Raw genomic sequence first — 19,735 nt, 5'->3', positions numbered from 1 at the left:
TTAAAAATAAAACTCTAAAGAATTAGGTATTTATATATTTTTGCCACACTATACACTTGCATTTACACTAAGCCTGTATTGTTTTACAAATATTTTATAACTAGTATTCATAATAACAACCTTAAATAAAAACAAGTCCATAACCATTTCTGTCACATATCGTCACTTTAGTACAGTCACCACATTAAAGTAGCTCTGTATTATCTAAAAAATCTGTTAGACTAACATGCTTAAAACTGTATGAACAAGAACTACTTATACTGATGGAACACTGGAGGCTTCAAACCAGAAATAAACTTTTGCAATATATTTATAGTTTTTATCATTTCAGAGCAAACGCTCTTACCCAAATAATGAGTTACTTACCCCTGACAGTGTTTATAATAATATACGTATATATGGTAGTATCTCTCTACGATATATGTATTTAATAATCATTATCTATTAAACAAATACAAGCTTTTTTGTATTATGTATTCAGTTTTACCATCAGTATAAGTAGCAAGTCCTAAAATATTTATGTTAAAAGTTATATACAGTGTGACCCATTTAGTTTTTACACCTAAATTCAACCGTTTATTAATAAGTAGTTCGTTTATGGCATCCCACAATCCATGTTTACAAGTATTAAAAAGTTTTTCGAAGTATGATCTTTTTTGGCCTGTATTTCTCCTTTTTATATTTTGTTTCATTCTACTATTTTTAGCAATTTTGATTACATTTTTCGTTCAACCAATGATTTCTTAGTCCTTGCTAGTCTCTTTCTATACCTATTGCCTCATCTGTAGTTTTGTGAAGTCCAGTTTTCATTTTTCTTTCGATTTTTCATAAATCGAACACTTTAATTTTCATCTATGACACCCAATCTGATTCTTAACTTTTCTCTCAAATCGTTCAAAGGTTTTTAAGGTATCTATTCACTATTTAACTTTCTGTCTTCTTTTTTGCGGTGGATATTCTGGTCTTAAGATCTGTGATCATGAGGTAATGACTTGAATTGTTTTATTGTATTATAACCTCAAATTTGAGGCTCTCTAAATCCATCGGTGTACTGATCTTTATAATAAAAAAAATCGCCAATAAAAATCTTCCATATACGACTACGAAAACATATTATAGTATGCCTTAAAATATTTAATAACAATTTAATTTTTTCATTATTCTCTTTATTACTTTATATTTAACAATCAGTTCATAATTTAAAATTTTTTTACAGAATTGTTTCACTTCTGAATGGATCACACACTATATATATACAGCCAATAATTATAACCTACGAAAGTAATTTTAAACAGAGTGTCTCCCAACAAAAATATTATGAATCTTAAATGCTATAACAATAAAATTTCCTTTGCCTCTGTATTTCTAAAATATTCTTTATAACACGTAGTGATCATTTATAAATAAATATTAAAACATATTGTTAAATATACTAAAGCATGTTATATATACATTGTGGATTGAAACTCCAAGGAATGTGGCTAATGAACTGTATAAATATGTAGTTTTTTTTACAAAGTTTGTATATTTTGAGAGCCTGAGGTTAAATAAATTCAGTATTTGAAATTAATTATGTCTTTTCATTATACACCCATTAAACGAAAAAAAAAAAAATGTAATTCTAAGGAATATTCAGAAGGAAGTGAAAGGAGAGCCTCTTTCTGTGATTGCAGACGAAACTTCTGATACCACTCAACACGAGCAGATTGCTATTGTTTTTAGATATACCCCTAAAGGTGGTACGTTTGCAGTTAAAAGTCTAATAGCATTGAAAGGTTTAAATTTAACTGATATAGAAAGTATTTTTGAAACAATATACTACTTTGCATGATATGAATGAAGGAGCTTCAGCGATGTCAGGAAACTTTACTGGTGTACAGAACAGACGTAAAGAAAAAATTATTAAACTTTTGTATATTCATTGCTACGCCATTGTAATGGAGCAATGGGGACTAGCAAAAAACAAGATTGTGAAACTTGAAGAGATTGTGAAAGTCACAAATAATAAGTTGAAAACTTTCAAATCTTTATCTGAAACACGTTGGGTTTGTCGTGTTGTGGTCAAAGATCTCTTCTCTCTTTGTCAACTATTTTCCATCCACTCCTGAATGTAGGTCTGTCCCAATTGCTTCCATCTTTCTCTATCTTACGCCAATCTAATCCACTGTTTGCCTGCCACTGTTCTTATGTCATCTACCCGTCTTTTTGAGGTCTTCCCATGCTTCTTGTTGTCGTCCTTGGTCTCCATTCTAGAATTCTCCGTGTCCACCTGTTGTCATTATATCGGGCTACGTGACCTGCCCAGCGCCATTTCATTTTTGTAATTTCTTCCACAGTATCCCTAATCTTGAACAATGTACAAAAATATTACGTACAATCTATTCCACCCTCACAAAGTGACGATTACCTTTTGGTAACATAGCTTCACCCAACCTTCGCCATAAACATGCAATATTTAAAGAATACAAAAATATGATAAATTCTCAACCTCTAGTCTACATATATGTACCCAATATCCAGGAAAACCAACTTCTGTCCAGACTACTTCCACTGAGGTCTGTTGAAACGTTTTATCAATCCAATTTTGGCATACATGCCCAATGAAGACAAGAAAGTAAAATAGATCCATACTACTATAGCTTACTATTATGGCAAACCAGACTAATTGATCACCTCCGCAAAATTTGCCTCTCTCTATAGACAGTGAAAATTTCCTTCCGCTTCCGTAATTGTAGCGCTGTGAGACTGGCGATCCAATATAGAATACAGGAGTGCCAACATAGACGGGCAACCCAAAAGATTTTCTGATGATAATCGAAGAGTCAATATATTCATAATCTAAAATTGTGTTTGCAAGAATTGAGGAATGCCAATGATTAAGGATTATCATTTGCCTTCTGATCCTCAATAATTGGATTTGTAAGTTTTTCGCTCAATTGACGTATTAACAGCCGTCGCCGGTTGGTTTTTTTTGACAACATTTTTTATAATAAATAGAGTAAAGCAACGTCTACCATGTTAAAAAAGATAGCTACTGGCCATTTCAAAGTGCGATGTTGCATAGTATATCTACTGATCATTTGGTCCATAGTATTGATGCCAGCTTTATATCTACATATTATAATATGTGATCATTTGACTCTTCTGTTTAGCGTCATCGTTCACAGCCATGTCGGAATGCATCGTTAATAATAATATAATTGCTTTATTTTTCTTTGGTATGTAGGAGTACATCGTTACTTTTTCATGGAATTTAAATACAGTAGTGTATACTTGCCTCGATTTATTCGAGGTCATCACACTTAGAATGTAAGGTTTATTTTTCTTCAAAGTGCCTACAAACTTCGATCTTGATAATCTTATTTCCTCTAACTTTTGGATGAGCTAATAAATTATAAAATTGGAGAATTCCATTGGCAAAGAACAAAAATTGAGGTTAATATCAAACAAAATCGATAGAATCGCCGATCGAAGGCACCGATTGCGTCAAATCTGATTTCAATGTAGCCTTTATGAAAGAGAAGTCAGAGAAAATGGAATCGATCTAAACAAAAATAAATTTTAACAGCTAATTAATTTGAACGCACGTATTGAAATTATTGAAAAGACTGGATCGATAGGAGCGATTTCTCTGAACCTTTAAGGTAGAAATAACTCCTTCCGCAGTCCCGCTGCTTGCAAAATTGGAAAAAATGGAAACAGATGATGAAGGAAATTATCCTTCAGACTATGGAAAAAGTAAAGAAGGGGATTCTTAATCTGCTTTTATTAAGAGTAAAAAATCAATAAAATCTCCAGCTAGCCAAAAAGGACAAGCAGAGTCTGAGAGTGAAGACGTAGGTGATGAATACTTACTAAGAGGAATGTATAAAGAGCTAAGAGAAATGAGAAAAAAAAGGAGAATATAAAGAAGAGGTAACAGAATTAAAAAAGTCATAACCATTGCAACATATGCAGATGATACTTCAGTTATGGCATCTCACAAAAATTCTGTCATTGCTTCTCAAATATTGCAGACTCACTTGGATGTTATTTGCTCTTGATTAAAAATCTGGCAAACTAAAGCAAATAAAATTAAATCTATCCATGTCACCTACATGCTATGAAGAGGTGTCAGTCTAACTGTGGCATTAAATGGTCAGTTCTTGGAACAAAAAGAAGATGCAGAATATCTGGGAATCCATATAGAACGACGATTAACTCGGTGAACACATATATTTGTTAAGAGAAAGCAACTGGGCTTAAAACTTAGCAAATTGTACTTGCTATTATGTCGTAAATCACAATTAACAGTCAACAACAAATTGTTAATTTACAAAGTCGTCTTAAAACCGATATGGAGCTACGGAATTCAATTGTGGGAGACAGTACCCCACTCAAATATCGAAATTCTAGAAAGATTCTAGTACAAAATACTTGGGATTATCGAAATCGCTTCATGGTACGTAACTAACAGCCTTATTACTCGTAATTTTAAAATGAAATCTGCCAACAGCTTTCATTCACGCATAGAAAATGACCCCAACGCATTGGGTAAACCGCTAATGAAACGTCCCGTCCAAGAAAGGCATCTTCCATGTGATGTGTTTGTCAGATTTTTCACACCTTAGTACTATTCTGTAGTGTAGTATTCCCAAACCCAATCTTATAAACGATAACAGTTAGAGGAGATAATCACTGGACATTTTTGCTAGATGTTTTGTTACGGTCATGTGCCATTAAATTTGGCATTAAAATTTGTTAAATTTTACAGATTGCAAATTAAATTGGATGTATGAAAAAAAGTATTTTAAAAAGGAATGGGCTAAGGCGATCTCCCTGCGTGATGCTGGATGAGACTCTCTAACAAGAGAACTGGTAAGTTTCTTGAACTTAACCATCCTACTATAGTCAATTTTGCAATTAATTACGTACTTACAGTGTTATGTTTTTCTATTTTATCTTTATATTTTTTTATTATTACAGACTTTTATTATAAAATTATAAACTTTTGTTTTAGACCAGCTCATTTCTGTGACGTTATGTGACGTTATTGTATTATATATTTTTTAAAATTTAAAATCACATTTTATTAATTAAAATATACACAAATAGGTCAAAAATGTGAAATTATATAAAAACTAGAGCAAAACTCACTATTCTATAGGTAATATTAGCTTAAGTACATACACTACCACTTATAACTATTCAAAAAATTCGCTCTTATTATATCATCTCTAAAATTCCTCAACTGCTTCACTAAAACAATTTGAGGTTATTTTAACAAACCAATAAATTTTAAAACCTATGAATTAACTAAATTTCTATAAAGTCCTAATATTTTTCTAAACTTTCATTACTGCATTTGGAAAATCATATTCTTATTAATACGTGTTAAAAAAGAATATTTTAATATCAGTTAAATGTTTTTATTTACATACAACAACGTGTACCCTGTCAACAAGAATCCAACTAAAATATTTCCACTAATATTTTATTTGCTAAAAGACATTCCGACAGATTATATTAACAACGATTTAACTAACAGTTAGAAGAATAACCACTTATTTACAAATTATAACTTCCGAAGTATAGCTACCTCCAACTTCTTTGATTTAGGTCAAGGTCACTGAAATAGTACCATGTGTATAGGTAAGAAGCGATTATGAGAGCAAATATGTTGAATGAGCTGTTGGACAATCCATCAGAGCCTGTTTGCATTGCAGCTGGCATTTCACCTAAAAGAAAGAAACGTCATTATTAATTACGTAGTTTAACCGAATATAATTTATTTAATCAAATTACCAAATTGTTTTGTTTTTCACAACTCAAACTACTAAGATCATCTTCGGCTTCAAGCCATTTTATTTTTGGTTCTTTTCGACGAGAAAGAGTTGTTTTCACGTTCAGAGTTTCTGTAGCAGTCGCTCTGATGAGTTCTGTTAGGATAAGTATAAGCGAATATACAGAGACACTATACGCGAAGTCAAATATTAACTGTCTTTCTTTCGATATACTCTTTATGAGTACCAGAAACCAATTCGCCAAGGAATTTTGCTTAGACGAGGAGATTTGTTGTGGAATGCAACTTTTAGACTCCTCATACCTTTCTTACACCCTTAGCATCGTCTGTTTTGCCTTGCAATTCTTAGAAGGCACAGACTATGGCAAAAAATCTGGATTTTGGTTTCGTCAATAGAGTCATGATATATATTTTATATTTCAATAGTATATAGCTCAATCGAAAACAAGGACATAACACTCTTAGTACTTACCATTTAATACATAAACTCTTATACTTGCAACGTCAGCGTTTGAAGGGCTGCAGGAATATTTTCCAGAGTCCGATATACCAGCATGCTGGATTAGCAAGAAGCTTGTAGTAACATCGCCTTTTTCAGTGATCACGCTTACGCCACCACGGCTGGAATCATAGCTGATAACCTGTTAAACAAAGAAGATTACTACCGAGCCACCAAGAAAAATCGCAGTAATCATAATCAAAATCTTTTCATAGCAGAATTATTGTAGAACGAACTTTTTCAAACCAATTTCCAGTTAATAAATAATTAAAACAACGAAATCTTCTATTAATGGAATATTTATTATGGTTTTAAATAAATAGGCAAAGTTTCTGTTAGCTGGTATAAAACTAGCGACAAAAAAATGGATTAGAAAACTTACCGGGAGATAATGACTACGCAAAAAGTACGATAATTGGTATATGTGTTACGGATTCCAAAAAAATATATGTCTTAAGAATATTACAGCAGAGAGAAACATGGAAAGAAGGAATCCAAGAAAAAAAATGGACAAACGTAGTCCAGAGTGACATCGAAGAAATGAGAATATCAGACTGGGGAGAACAAGAAAAGGGCCGAAAAAAGTGAAACAACCTGCCAAGAATATAAAAGCCAGAGGCTTGTATAGCCTCTAGCACTATATAGTATATATAGTGTATACATAGCGTATACATATATTTAAACTATAATGACAATGGTTAAAATGCAATGATTATACTTACATCGTCATGGTGATACCAAAATATATACGCCGGTGGCTCAGGACTAAATCTAATGGAGCAAGTTAGGTTGATAGTACTACCTTTATCGACATGGAGATCTGGTCCTCCCAGAATTTGAGCGGTAGGTACTGTAAGAAAGCAAAAAAATCAAAAATAATAATTTAGTATATAAAAATTTGGTATTATTTAAAAATTTGTACTTATTTATAAACGGCTAAATAATTTATTGTATACCAATTTATAATAATTGCTAAGCTCTTGCAGCAAGCAAGCTTAAGTGAACAGCAAATAGTTTTGAACCAAATCTCATAGAGCAACTATGAGACAAGGACTGCAATTAAATTTCACAAGAATTCATCAAACATCTTTAGCGCAGCATACAGTGGCATAGTGGCATGATTGAAAAACACCCCCCACACCATAATGAGATGCGCCCTCCGGATATTCTCCAGCCTGCTCCAGTAAACCCTTCCAATGCTGACTTACCAATATTGTGTATTTAAAAAAAAATTGAGGTTATTTGAGTTATACTGTGGTTATTTAAACTACTTAAAACTTATTCATGTTAAGTTTATCCGGATTTTAAGTCTTTATTAAATTTGTTATTAAAAAACACTTTGAAAAAGGGATGACTTTTTAGTTTATAAACATTTATAATTTGTTACATTTTTTACGTCACACGCTTGTAAATAGGCTCAATGAAAAACTGGTGCAAAACACATACAAAAAAAAAACAGAATCTCCTATGACCAATGGAAATAACATATAATAATTATATTTCCATTGTTTATTAACATTAAGAGCTGAAAATTGAACAGGTTTTAAATGAAGATCTATATTTTATAATAAAACTTATAGAAAGCATACACAGTGAATAATTAAAAAGTTATAACTCGTTAAAATGATGATACTCGTAAAATACTGCTACGGAAAAGTGGAAGGGAGAACTGTCCGCTGCAATATTTTGGCTTGTTTCTTGTTAATGGTCACAAAAGGTTATGTTTTTTTATAACGTATGTCTTTTCACTAGCTTTTCATTAAGCCTACTTACAACCGCGAATTATCAAAATTATTATTAATGTTTAGAAGCTAAAAAGTCAGCCCCTTTTCAAACTGTTTTTTAATTACAAAAAATTTAATAAAATGTTAAAGCTTTTTAATATACCTTGAAAATGAAGCCTTAAAGAATCGTTTGAGATTAACAATAAACTTACCGACCACATCTAGGTTAACAAAATAACTTTTCACAGGTTGAGTACTAATCTGACATTCATAAGTGCCAGCATCTCTCTTTTGAGCCCATTTGATCTGCAAAGTCCAGTCGTCTGTTTCAGGATGGTGATTTGCTTGGAAACGCTGATCGCTCGTGTAGGTGTAGCTAGCCACTGTGAGGATATGAATGTCTCTGTGTCTGATCCATGATACCTAAAAACAAAAATATTCGGTGAATATTGTTAAATTTATTTCACGGCCGTAATAATAAAGTGCATTTTTAAAGCAAAGTCTCTATTCTGGCGTTGTATTACTTTTTGGTAATAGTACGAGTATAAGGTAAATCGAAGGTAAATTTTAATTTAGTAGAAAAGGGGTTTAATTAAACCCGCCCACAACGCCCGCATCCCTTATGATTCTGAGCAACGTGCCTGGTTCATTTTGTGTGCTTCAAACTATCCAACGTTTGTTGTGCTACACTTTTATGGCGCCCAACGTGGGGATCGATTCTTCTTACTTTTGCCTCTTCTTGTTTTTATCCACATTTCTAGCACCGCCCAATATCTGGTTTGAATTTTTTAGTTGACCTTCATATCGCCGTACTGTTCATAAACACAGCGATTCACGATTCACAGCTGTTAAGACTTCAAGGAGTTTCTCATGCCACCTATTAATTTTCTTAAAGTTTGTTCCTTTACAAGGGGACTTTATAAGCAAATAGATTTGCTTTTGAAAGGATTTCTTTTTCGCTAACACCCAAAGATACTTTTTCACTAATAAGTTTTGTATCCAAGAATGTTTTTGTGTAATTATGATATGTGTTGCTAATATATTATTTATTTCTTTTCCATTAGTGAAAACTGTATTGTTATATAGATTAAAAATGGGATGGATTGAGTATGATTTATACTTGAAATTTTCGTGATGTTTTCCAGACCAGAGATGGTCTGGACTGTTTATACTAATTTTTACCACGACTGAGTTCAGCTGTTGTTCATAATATATCCTGTTTGTGTTTTTAGTTTTTTATACCCAATTAAGTTGGTAATGTTCTCTTTCATTTAAATTTGTTGAAGGAATTTTTATAAGACATAAAATCTTTGTTCCATTCCACCACGGTAAAAGGAGCAAATTGAAGTACAGGTTTGGTTATGCCTATATGTTGGGTTGAGGCTTTTGTAATTATGGATATGAATGCATTTAAATCATTATCTGAAAATGGAATTATTTGTAGATCGGTAATATTCGCTTCAATCATTTCAATATATTTTTCTCAGTTAGCGTTTTTAGATTCCATTTCTGAGTAATGAAGCCATTCATTTTTGAATTAAGTGGCCGAAAGGGGAATCTGATTGAATAGTGATCACTACCATACAAATAAGGACAACATCCCAGGTTAATATTGGTGTTACAGTTGGTTCACATATAGTTAGATCGATTGCTGACGAATTGCCTTGTAAATGTCAAACCTAGTCGTTTTTTCATGATTTAGTATTTTTAGATTTTGTGAATTTATTAGGTAGGCATCAGACTGCCCGACCGACCACGACCAACCGTCCGACGGCAAACAACCAACTCTGGTATTTTTATTTTTAAACTCACATTACTCGTTCGTGTTCCATCGACCGACCGTCAAAACATCAAGAGAGTGTAGCAACATAACCACATTTTTGTAATATTATTTTACCGGGCTTATTGTAGAATATTGAATTATGGATAAAATTAGCAGCAATCATTCTACTGGTAAATTGTTTATCACTTAATTGATGTGGAGAGATGTGTCTTCGTAGGAGTAGGACAGTTTGGGTCCGTGACATTTTTTTATAACACAAAGAATTCTCCATGTTGTATTATTGCATGAGCAAGCCCAAATTTTATAGGTTAATTACAAATTTTGAAGTGTCAATCGTCAATGTAATTGCTCAGAACAGTATAAATGAATGCGAAATGTTCTATATTCATCGACCAAACGATCAAAAATTCCAACAAGTCCGAATTTCAAAACTGGACGATCGCGATCGGTCGCTGTAAGTGATGGACGGTCCACCAGTCTGACTCTGCGCATACATTTTCATAGACTCGTAATGTTGGTTGATCGTGGACGGTCGGTCTGGTCGAGCAGTCTGATTCCTACCTTTTCTTTTCTCTTATTCGACCTTTAGCCGAAGTATGACTTCTATTAGCCATTATTATTGATCTTGATAACTAAAATTTTCGATTTATTAAAACCGGTCCTGTCTTCTATCGATAAATTGCTGATTAGGGACAAGTTTTTCAGTCCAGCTTGTATAGAAAATAATGTTTCGATTTTGTGTATTTATTTCGTATGAAGATTGCAATTTGTTGATAATAATAAATAAAAATCGCATACTTCAGTACAGGTGATGTAAAACACTTTTATCACTTGGATATTCCTAAACTGTTTATTTATATTTATGGATTAACGATATATTACTGTTTGAGAAGGAGCTCATGTTCAATCTTATTTACGGTTCGACGAGAATCAATTTTAAGTTTGTTACATTCAACTTAGACATTTTAATAAACATTTATATAAATACTCCTGCAGATAGCAGCTCGAATAGCTATGCTCTCAACTTACACTAGTGTTAAATCTTGGAATAGTTTACTGTCTCTACTGTTGTAAACTATTTGTAGAGTTATGCTGGATAAAGTAACAGTCATCAAGTTTAAACCGTATCCGCAATACCGAATTATTTCCGTGTATACAGAGAAACGTGAAATATGTTTTAAATTTTGACCTCTTTGTAACTTTCTTACATATATCTTTCAAACGTAAGTTTCAATCAATATAACACAAAGTAATGCACCGGTAGAAAAAATAGAAGAAAGGTTATAGGATTTTATGAAGAACTACAGTTAACTTCAGTTAGAGCACAATAGAATAACACAAAAATGTACAACTGCATACAGAAATAGATAGAGAAGAACTGAAAAATGAATACCTACTATAAAACAGCAATATATAAAATAAAACATTAAAATATATTTTTTTTATTAGTTAAATACCCTTCAAGAGGCGTCAACACTGTAATCTGACCAAATAGTTTCATATATATAATTTCGGTTTACAACGTTCTTCGACGTCTTCCGATTTCCAATCTCCATCTCATTCTATCGTTCCATAGATCGTCTTCCAGTTCTCTTTCTCTGATTTCTTTATCAACTCCTTCTCTCCAACTTCTTCTAGGCCTTCCTGGTCTTCGCCTACCTCTTGGTTGCCATTCAAGAATTTGTCTTGGTATTCTATTCTCCGGCATTCTCCTTACGTGTCCGTACCATCTGAGTTGTGTCGTTTTGATGTCATCAACAATATTATGTGTAACCCCCATGATTTCTCGGACTCTCTCGTTTGTTATTCTGTCGCGTCTGGAGATTCCCGCCGAGCGGCGCCAGAAGTCCATTTCTGTTGCTCTAAGCATTTTCTCTGATCTGTCTTTTAGGGGCCACACTTCGCATCCATATGTTGTGATACTTTTTATTATGGTGTTGTATATTCTTCTTTTGTTGTCTTTAGAGATGTTTTTATCCCACAGTACGCTGTTTAGTAAGGCTATGCCTTTCCTTCCCTGTGTATTTCGTTCCTTAATGGCTGCATCTAATTTTCCGTCTTGAGTGATTTTTACTCCTAGGTATTTGTAGTTATCACATAGTTTGATCTCTTGATTTTCCTCTACGAGAAGGTTATGTTGATCTCCTCCGATACTCATGTACTCAGTTTTTTCCATATTCACTTCCAAACCCCACTCTGTACACTCTTCTAATAGTTTTCGTATCATGTAACTGAGGTCTTCAGAGTCCTGTGCGATGATGACCTGGTCATCTGCAAAGCACAGAGTGTACAAAGTTAAGTCTATTAGTGGTATGCCCATATTCGTACATTTTTTCTTCCATTTGTTGAGTGCTGCTTCGAGGTATATTTTGAATAATGTTGGGGATATACAGCATCCTTGTCTTAGTCCTTTAGTCACTTTGAATCCCGGTGTTATCAGATTTCCTGTTTTAATTCTTGTTGTTTGTTGGTAGTACAACGTTTTTACTGCTTCAATCAATTCTATATTTATATTTGTTTTCCCCAGTGCCTCCCATAATTTATCAAGCGGGATACTATCATATGCTTTCCTAAGGTCTACGAACGTCAGATGGACTTCTTGGCCACGAGCAACTTTCTTTTCAATTATCTGAGTAATAGAGAAGACATGGTCTATTGTAGATCGACCTGCACGAAAACCAGCCTGTTCTTCGGCTTCCATATCTTGGTATTCTTCTTCTATTCGATTTTTTATTATTTTCCCATATATTCTGCTAATACTACTAGTAACTGCAATTCCTCTATAGTTTTCAGGTTTCGATTTATCTCCCTTTTTATGGATGGTGCTCATATGCGATTCTTTCCATTCCTCAGGTATTTCATGTTTATTTATGCATTCCTGGAAAAGTTGTCGTAGTCGTTGAATTAGTATTTTGGGTCCATGTTTAATGAGTTCCGGAGCTACATTTCCGGGGCCAGGTGATTTGCCATTCTTTAGATGTCTGCATACGGTTTCGACTTCTCTCTCATTTATTCTGATTGGTGACCCTATCAGCCTGACGCCTTGTAAAACATAGTTCTCTATCTGTTTGAAGGGCTCTCTTGTCTCTGTTAGTAAATCTTTAAAGTATTCTTCCCAAGTTTGCGGTGATATGGACTGGATAATATCTCTTTTTTTGTTGTTTCTTAAATTTTTTAACAGTTTCCAGCTTTCTGAACTTTGGCTTCCACCAATGTATGTATTTATCATGGTGCACTTTTTTTCCCAGGATTCATTTTTCTTTTGGCAAATTTTTCTTCTGACCATCGCTTGCATTCTTTTGTATTCGATTCTGTCTTCCACATTTTTTGTGTTCAGATATTTTTGATACAATTTTCTTTTCTGTGTTATTTCCTGCGAAATATCTTGATCCCACCAATATGGTTTTTGTTGTCCGATCTTTTCATATCGCCCTAGTGCTTCTAGGGCAGCGGCGTGTATACATTCTTTGATGGTTTTGTATAACTGATTAACATTCCTGGTATTATCTTCCGTTTCAATTAGTTTTTGTTCCAGTCTACGTTTATATAGTTTTCTAACACTTTCTTGGTGTAAACTATTCAAATTGTATCGTACTTCTTGTACTTGCTCCTTTGTATGGTTATGTTGCGGCGTTTTCTGTTCTCTTTTATGTGGGAATGAAATATCTGAACGTAGGAGGTAGTGGTCACTGCCGCAAGTGGGTCCTCTACATGCTCTTACGTCTTTTGTTTTCAGTCGACTTTTTTGTTTAAGGTTTCATCATCAAGGCAAATAGTTTCATCCTACATAAATACTAACAATTACTTAATAATATTTCTACAGGGTTTTGTTCATCATCATTCTTAGTACAGTAAATGAAGGTAAAAATCAACTATTACCTCCGATTTCGGTGAACCTCCATCGATTTGCATGAAAATTTGGGATTGAGTATATTTTACCCTCAAGTTCAAAAGTAACATATGCTCAATTTGCGCTTTTTTGCATTTCAGGGGTGAAATCCACCCCTTTTGTTAAAAATGGTAAAAAATGCAGATTTAAGCATTCTGTCATAAGTAATCTCGACTAATTAAATAAAACAAATATTTTGCAACATTTATAAGCATGATTTATGATTTTAATTAATTTTTCAACCCTTTTAGCAACTATCCCTTAAATCGAAAACCATGAAAAAAACATTTTTTATATTTCTGAAATATCAAATCGCATATTAATATTACCCAAATAGTTTCTTTAATGTTTATGATATAATTTTTGATTGACTGTGAAATTTCAACCCTTAAAAACTACCCCCTTAAAGCAGAATCATTGAAAAAATTAATTTCAAGAAACTTTAAATTATTTGAATAATACATTACTGAATTGAAATCTCATTTACTGAGTATTAAAGTATTGATTTATTTATTGCGTAATTTTGAACCCATAAAAACTACCCCTTGTCATGAAAATGATGGAAAATGTTTTTCTATTAACTTTAATAGCTTTTAAAAGAAATTTTTTTATTGGTTATGATAAACTTTTATTATATGTTAATTTTAGTGGAAATGGCGTATGTTTTATTTTTCACTTTTTCCAAAAAAATTCGAAAGGATCCTCTTATTTTCATCATAACTTGCTTAATTTTGATGCTATCAACTTTTTCTAGAGCATATTTTATAGGTATTTCTGAGTACTTTAAAAATTGTTTAATAAGTATATTTTATAAAATGCATTGTTTTCTCGTTATTTAAGCTTGAATATTCAGGAGTACCCGCCGAAAAAAAAAATTTAATTTAATTACCTATAACTCACTTTGAATTAATATTAAAATGTTATTCAAGCAAAGAATTTATTACATTTTTTATTAGCTTCAATTTTGGTAATACAAACTTTTTTATAAAAACTTATAGTTTTTGAGTTATTTATGAAAAACCGCTTTAAAACATGCATTTTTTTCACAAAAAATCAAAATTTTTGATCTTCAATAACTCAAAAAGTATTAATTTATTTTAATAACTTTATAAGATAAATTTTGTTTAGATTTGGTCCCTCTATCGATTCCCGGGGTTATTTTTAATAAAATAATTTCTACCCCCGAGAACGGGTGGCATCCACCCCCAGGATAAAAGCGCAAGTTGACACCATGTCACTTTTGTTTTTTAAGGTATGCTGTAACTACTCACTAATTTTCATGAAAATCGATGGAGGCTCAACGAAATCGGGGTGAAAACCTTCAGTGACTGTACTATTACAACCTTGTGTGGGTGCTAGCTTCTCAAGAATATCTCTCCAGTCGTCCCTATCCATCGCCTTTCTCCGCCAAGCACGTATTCTCATATTTCTCATGTCTTCATCGATGTTATCAACGAACCTTGTTCTGGGCCTTCCTCTTCTTCTCTGACCAATGGGGCAATTAAGAAGCGTTTTTCTAGCTAGTATTCGCCTTAGTACTTTTCTTTCGAAACATCCTAACATGTTTTCAATATTTTTTGTTAGATTCCAGGTCTCTGAACCATATGTTAGGACTGGGCGTATTATTGTTTTGTAAAGTTTTATTTTTGTATTTCTCGATATAATTGTGGATTTAAGGAGGAGATTGAGCCCAAAATAGCATCTGTTGCCCGTGCAAATTAGGCGGTAGAATTATTTTCAGTGTTAAGTACTCTCGTACAGCGTTTTCCGTCCTCCCAACAATATTGATATCATCAGCATAGGCCAGAATTTGCACTGATTTATTGTATGTGGTTGTGATTTGTGACATACATATTACTTTATCCAGAGGCATATTGAACAGTATACACGAGAGAGGGACTCCCTGGCGCAGTCCGTTATATGTTTAAAAGGTTCAGACAGTTCCCCCTGAATTCGTTACCCAGGGGTTTTGTTAGAGTAATTTATTTACACAAGCACTCATGTAGGCTTAATTGTTCTGAAACTTGATAGTCCGATGACTATGACAGTAAAATGGATTCTCTATTCAAAATAATACAACCTTTCGTGAAATGAAAAATGACCCTACGAACATATTCCAAAAAAGAAATAACGAATTAGTCGATAGAGGGACAAATGTGCTATATTTTACCGAATACTGCTAATTTCCTCAAGAAACATAATGCTGTAGCTACAAAAATATATGTTCTACCAATAACACAGACAGGAGGTATGTATTCAGTCTCCTTTGAAAATATTTCTGACGTAATTAATAAAAATCCATACCAACTGAGTTGCTATCGAGGACCCATAGAGATACCTTCTCTTGGGTTGGCAACCCCTGGGAGTCTTGCGTTGCCATGATGTAAATCTGTTAAAAATTATAACATCATTCAGGTTCACTACGAAAACAAGGATTTAGACTAAAATTTTCTAAATGCAATTTCGCGAAAAATGTTGTGCTGATTACCGTGAAAAAGTTCCCGGTTACAGAAACAAGACAGAATGAATGTAAGTCAATTCTTGGGAAAAATAAATTATTATTATACATAGGTTTGTTCAAGATATTGCAATCATTTTAGACCCATTACACAATTTACTAAAAAAAGATGTGTAATTCATCAAATCAAGAATCAAATCTAAATATGGTTAAAATATTAACTACTTTTAGTAGACCATTTTTCAAATAAGAAGTTAGATGATGTAATTATTGGACCATACAAAATAGTAAACAAGAAAACGGAATCAAACCTTTTGTCATATCACTAAACTTATTCCAATGTGGAAAGAGAATATCCACTAAATAGTTAGGACTATATATTGTTTATAATGGTTTTTCTGGGCCTGCGTAGCGCAAGCGGTAGGATGCTTGACTCGCAAGCCGGTGGTCCGGAGTTCGAATCCCACCGCCGGCAAGAACATCTAGACATTTTAAAAATGTCTATAGGCCCCAGGTCGACTCAGCCTGAATAAAAATGAGTACCTTGGGTAAAACCAGGGGTAATAATAGACGGTTGAAGCGTAGCACTGGCCATGTTACCTTCCTTGTATACCGTAGGCCCTAGATATAGCAGACTACCCTGCTATACTCCCAAAGCCGCGACAGCGGTATAAAACGGGAGACTATAATATAATAATGGTTTTTCTCCAAGTAAGGGGGGGGGGGGAAGAGATGTAAAGAAAAAGAGAATACTCTTTATGCTTTTTTTTTCAATTTATGTAATTTGGGTTTTAACAGTTTGTCACGTCAAAATACTTAATGTCTTATGTATTTAGCTTTTGGCAGCCACAGTTGTCTTGTAAATATCAATTTTTATTACTGCCATAAGAGACGTAATTTTCATATTAGTTAAAAGGTTTAAGTTTCTTTTTCCAGGTAATATAATTTTTATTTAATATTATAATACAACTAATAATAAAGTTGTTCTTTTTGAAGAGAGACGCAACTGAGTTTTATTAATGAAACTTTGCTGAAAGAAGAAAAAAATATTATATATATATATATATATATATATATATATATATATATATATATATATATATACACCTATATGAACGTAATCTCGTAAAAAGTCAGTTTTTGGAAATGTGTTCGATACTTAAACACCCTAACGCCCTGAATAAGAGAACGGACATTAGTAACTTGAGCCAAATCTATCATGCATTAATATTGCAGAATTAGACTTGCTGGGTGGTTTTTTACTTTAAAATTGTCCAATAGGGTGTCTGTTTATATATATTTTCAGTATTCAAATAAATTCAAATAAAATAAAATTTAATTTTCCTACTTTACTTCACTTAATAAAGATTGATATTCAACTAATAATTTATTAATTCATTTATCAATGTTATATATACCTATATAAAATATAATTTTTGATAAATATTTTAATAAAATTTTTTAAATTAATTTGATTCATAGAATTCTTATTAATTTCTCAGTTCCAAATTATTATGAACCTTGGACTGTTGTAAGTTGAATGAAATCTGGACCATGTGTCTGGCCAACCAGCTACATCTTAGACACTCATATATGCTATGTAGAGATCGACCTAACTTGTTTGTTTTATTCTCCGTGCCATTCCATGAGGGGAAAATGGTGTTCTTAAGCATCTTTTTCTTTCATTAAATGGTTCGTACAGACAAGGTTTTCTCCTACTTTTTCATATTTTTAAACTTACAGCTTTAGTGGATCTAAAATAGGCTCCCATTTGCCGGGTGCCTCCTGAAAGTATTGGAAGCTTTTTGTGGTAACTTCATTACATCTTTTATAATATTACTCTAAAAAACTCTCAATCATTTCAATAATGTTACCTAAAGTAAAAATTAAATTAAATTAATATCATAATGTTGGAAGTGTGATCTTATGATCTTGTTAGTTATCCGCAAATACTTATTTTTTACATAAGTTTTTACATATTTTTTTAAATTACATGTAACATAACCACATGGTCTTTTGCTGTTCTATGTTTGTATCAAATTGTAAATTATCTTTAGTTTCAATTAATTGTTTATACAACCTAACCATTTAACGTTCTTTACATATTATAACATTGACTGCTACATGTCTTTTTGAGGTACCACATTTATATTGACTTTTCTATAATTGTTCGTTTTTCATATTGTTCTTTTTAGATGAACTGATGATGCTTTCTGATTAGCGAGCGAAACGTCTTCAAATAAATAGATGAAGTAGTCAACTTCTTTGCTTTTTTTCTCCACCTTTTGACCGAAAAACCCACCACTCTACGAGTGATCCTTAATTTATATATATATATATATACATTTAAAACTGTAAAGACATTAAACAACGTTTCTATCTCGAAATAATCGTAGACGACTGGGTCTTACATGTGGCTGAAGGTGTTTGTGGTATCTGCATCAGCGTGATATCTGGGGTTATCCAAGTTTAGAAACTTTACTCGAAGTATAAGAGTAATCATACTTACGTACATCCCCAAATTTCAATTTGGCTAAGAGTTGCAGAGAACTCCCACTAAAGAGATTAACACATATCAGACTAATTGTTCTGGATAGTATTTCGGATACATACCACCCCATTTTGGTTGATTTCTCATTTCTTATACAAATAATTATCTCTTACAGCATCTGTTCTCGTTTATTAAGAAATATACGGACTAATTAGAGCTCGTTTAATTCTTATTGCTATGGGGGAAACATGTAATTATATTTACACGAAAACTGTTATCTGGTGCAATCTCAAATTCATAATTTTATTAGAAAATATTACCTTGTTATTATAAAAAATAAGGGAAAAATACAGAAGCTAATGTATAATGCACAATGAAAATTATAGCAAACTGCAGTTCGTTAAATGGCTTTTTCTAATGGCAAAAATAACATCAGTATGTTCATAGCTATGAAAAAAAAAATGTAATTCTAGGTATACAAAATGTGAGCCTGCCCTCCGGTATCGTTAAACGGTCAACCTCTGCCACATAAAAATGACAAAAAATACTTGGGAATGTATTTGGATTGCAGGCTCACATGGAGAACACACATCTTACCAAGCGAAAACAGCTGGACCTTAAACTCAGCAAACTATATTGGTTAATAGGCCAGAAGTCAAAACTAATAGTTATTTTAAAACCCACTTGGAGCTATGGAATTCAGCTATTGGGAAGAGCAATTAGATCCAGTATTGACGGAAATATTGCACGGAAATTGCAGCAGCAGTTGCGGAAGCGTCGGAATAAAAATTTTTACACCAAATTGAAAAATGAAAGTGTTGGTTCCAACATTGGTAAATTAACATATTTTTTTTATACAAGAAAAACTGCATATCAGAAGAAACTGCTTCCAGATGTACAGCACGCAATACAAAAGTACACTTCAATATCAGCAAATTTTCACAGTTTACAGTTTCACAGATGTCGCCTTCAAACATACATTCAGCTACAACAGCATAGATCGTTTTACCGTCGAAACCTGATCCATTAGGAAAAGTGTCCATCAAATTGAAAAAATGTAAGACATCAAAAACGTCCCGTCTTTGTTGAAGAACAATACAAACAATTTT

The 19,735-nt window shown here is 32.7% G+C and overlaps 1 protein-coding gene across 4 annotated transcripts in view; it reads right to left on the bottom strand.

Annotated features, from left to right (window-relative positions):
• Positions 1-20: 20 nt before the first annotated feature.
• LOC140451974 (zwei Ig domain protein zig-8-like) overlaps positions 21-19,735 on the bottom strand; it is a 402,998-nt gene continuing 383,283 nt past the window's right edge. For all 4 annotated transcript variants that reach the window (XM_072545965.1, XM_072545963.1, XM_072545962.1 and 1 more), the window contains 4 exons: positions 8,218-8,428; positions 7,004-7,131; positions 6,255-6,423; positions 21-5,717 (listed from right to left, as the gene is read on the bottom strand). In XM_072545965.1, the coding sequence (XP_072402066.1) occupies positions 5,575-5,717; positions 6,255-6,423; positions 7,004-7,131; positions 8,218-8,428 (651 nt within the window). In that variant the 3' untranslated portion in view covers positions 21-5,574. The remainder of the gene's footprint in view (positions 5,718-6,254; positions 6,424-7,003; positions 7,132-8,217; positions 8,429-19,735) is intronic.

The sequence above is a fragment of the Diabrotica undecimpunctata genome, chromosome 10, assembly GCF_040954645.1.
Source record: "Diabrotica undecimpunctata isolate CICGRU chromosome 10, icDiaUnde3, whole genome shotgun sequence".
Classification (NCBI taxonomy): domain Eukaryota; kingdom Metazoa; phylum Arthropoda; class Insecta; order Coleoptera; family Chrysomelidae; genus Diabrotica; species Diabrotica undecimpunctata.
The sequence above is the reverse complement of the archived record's forward strand: the minus strand, read 5'-3'. Positions and strand labels throughout refer to the sequence as shown.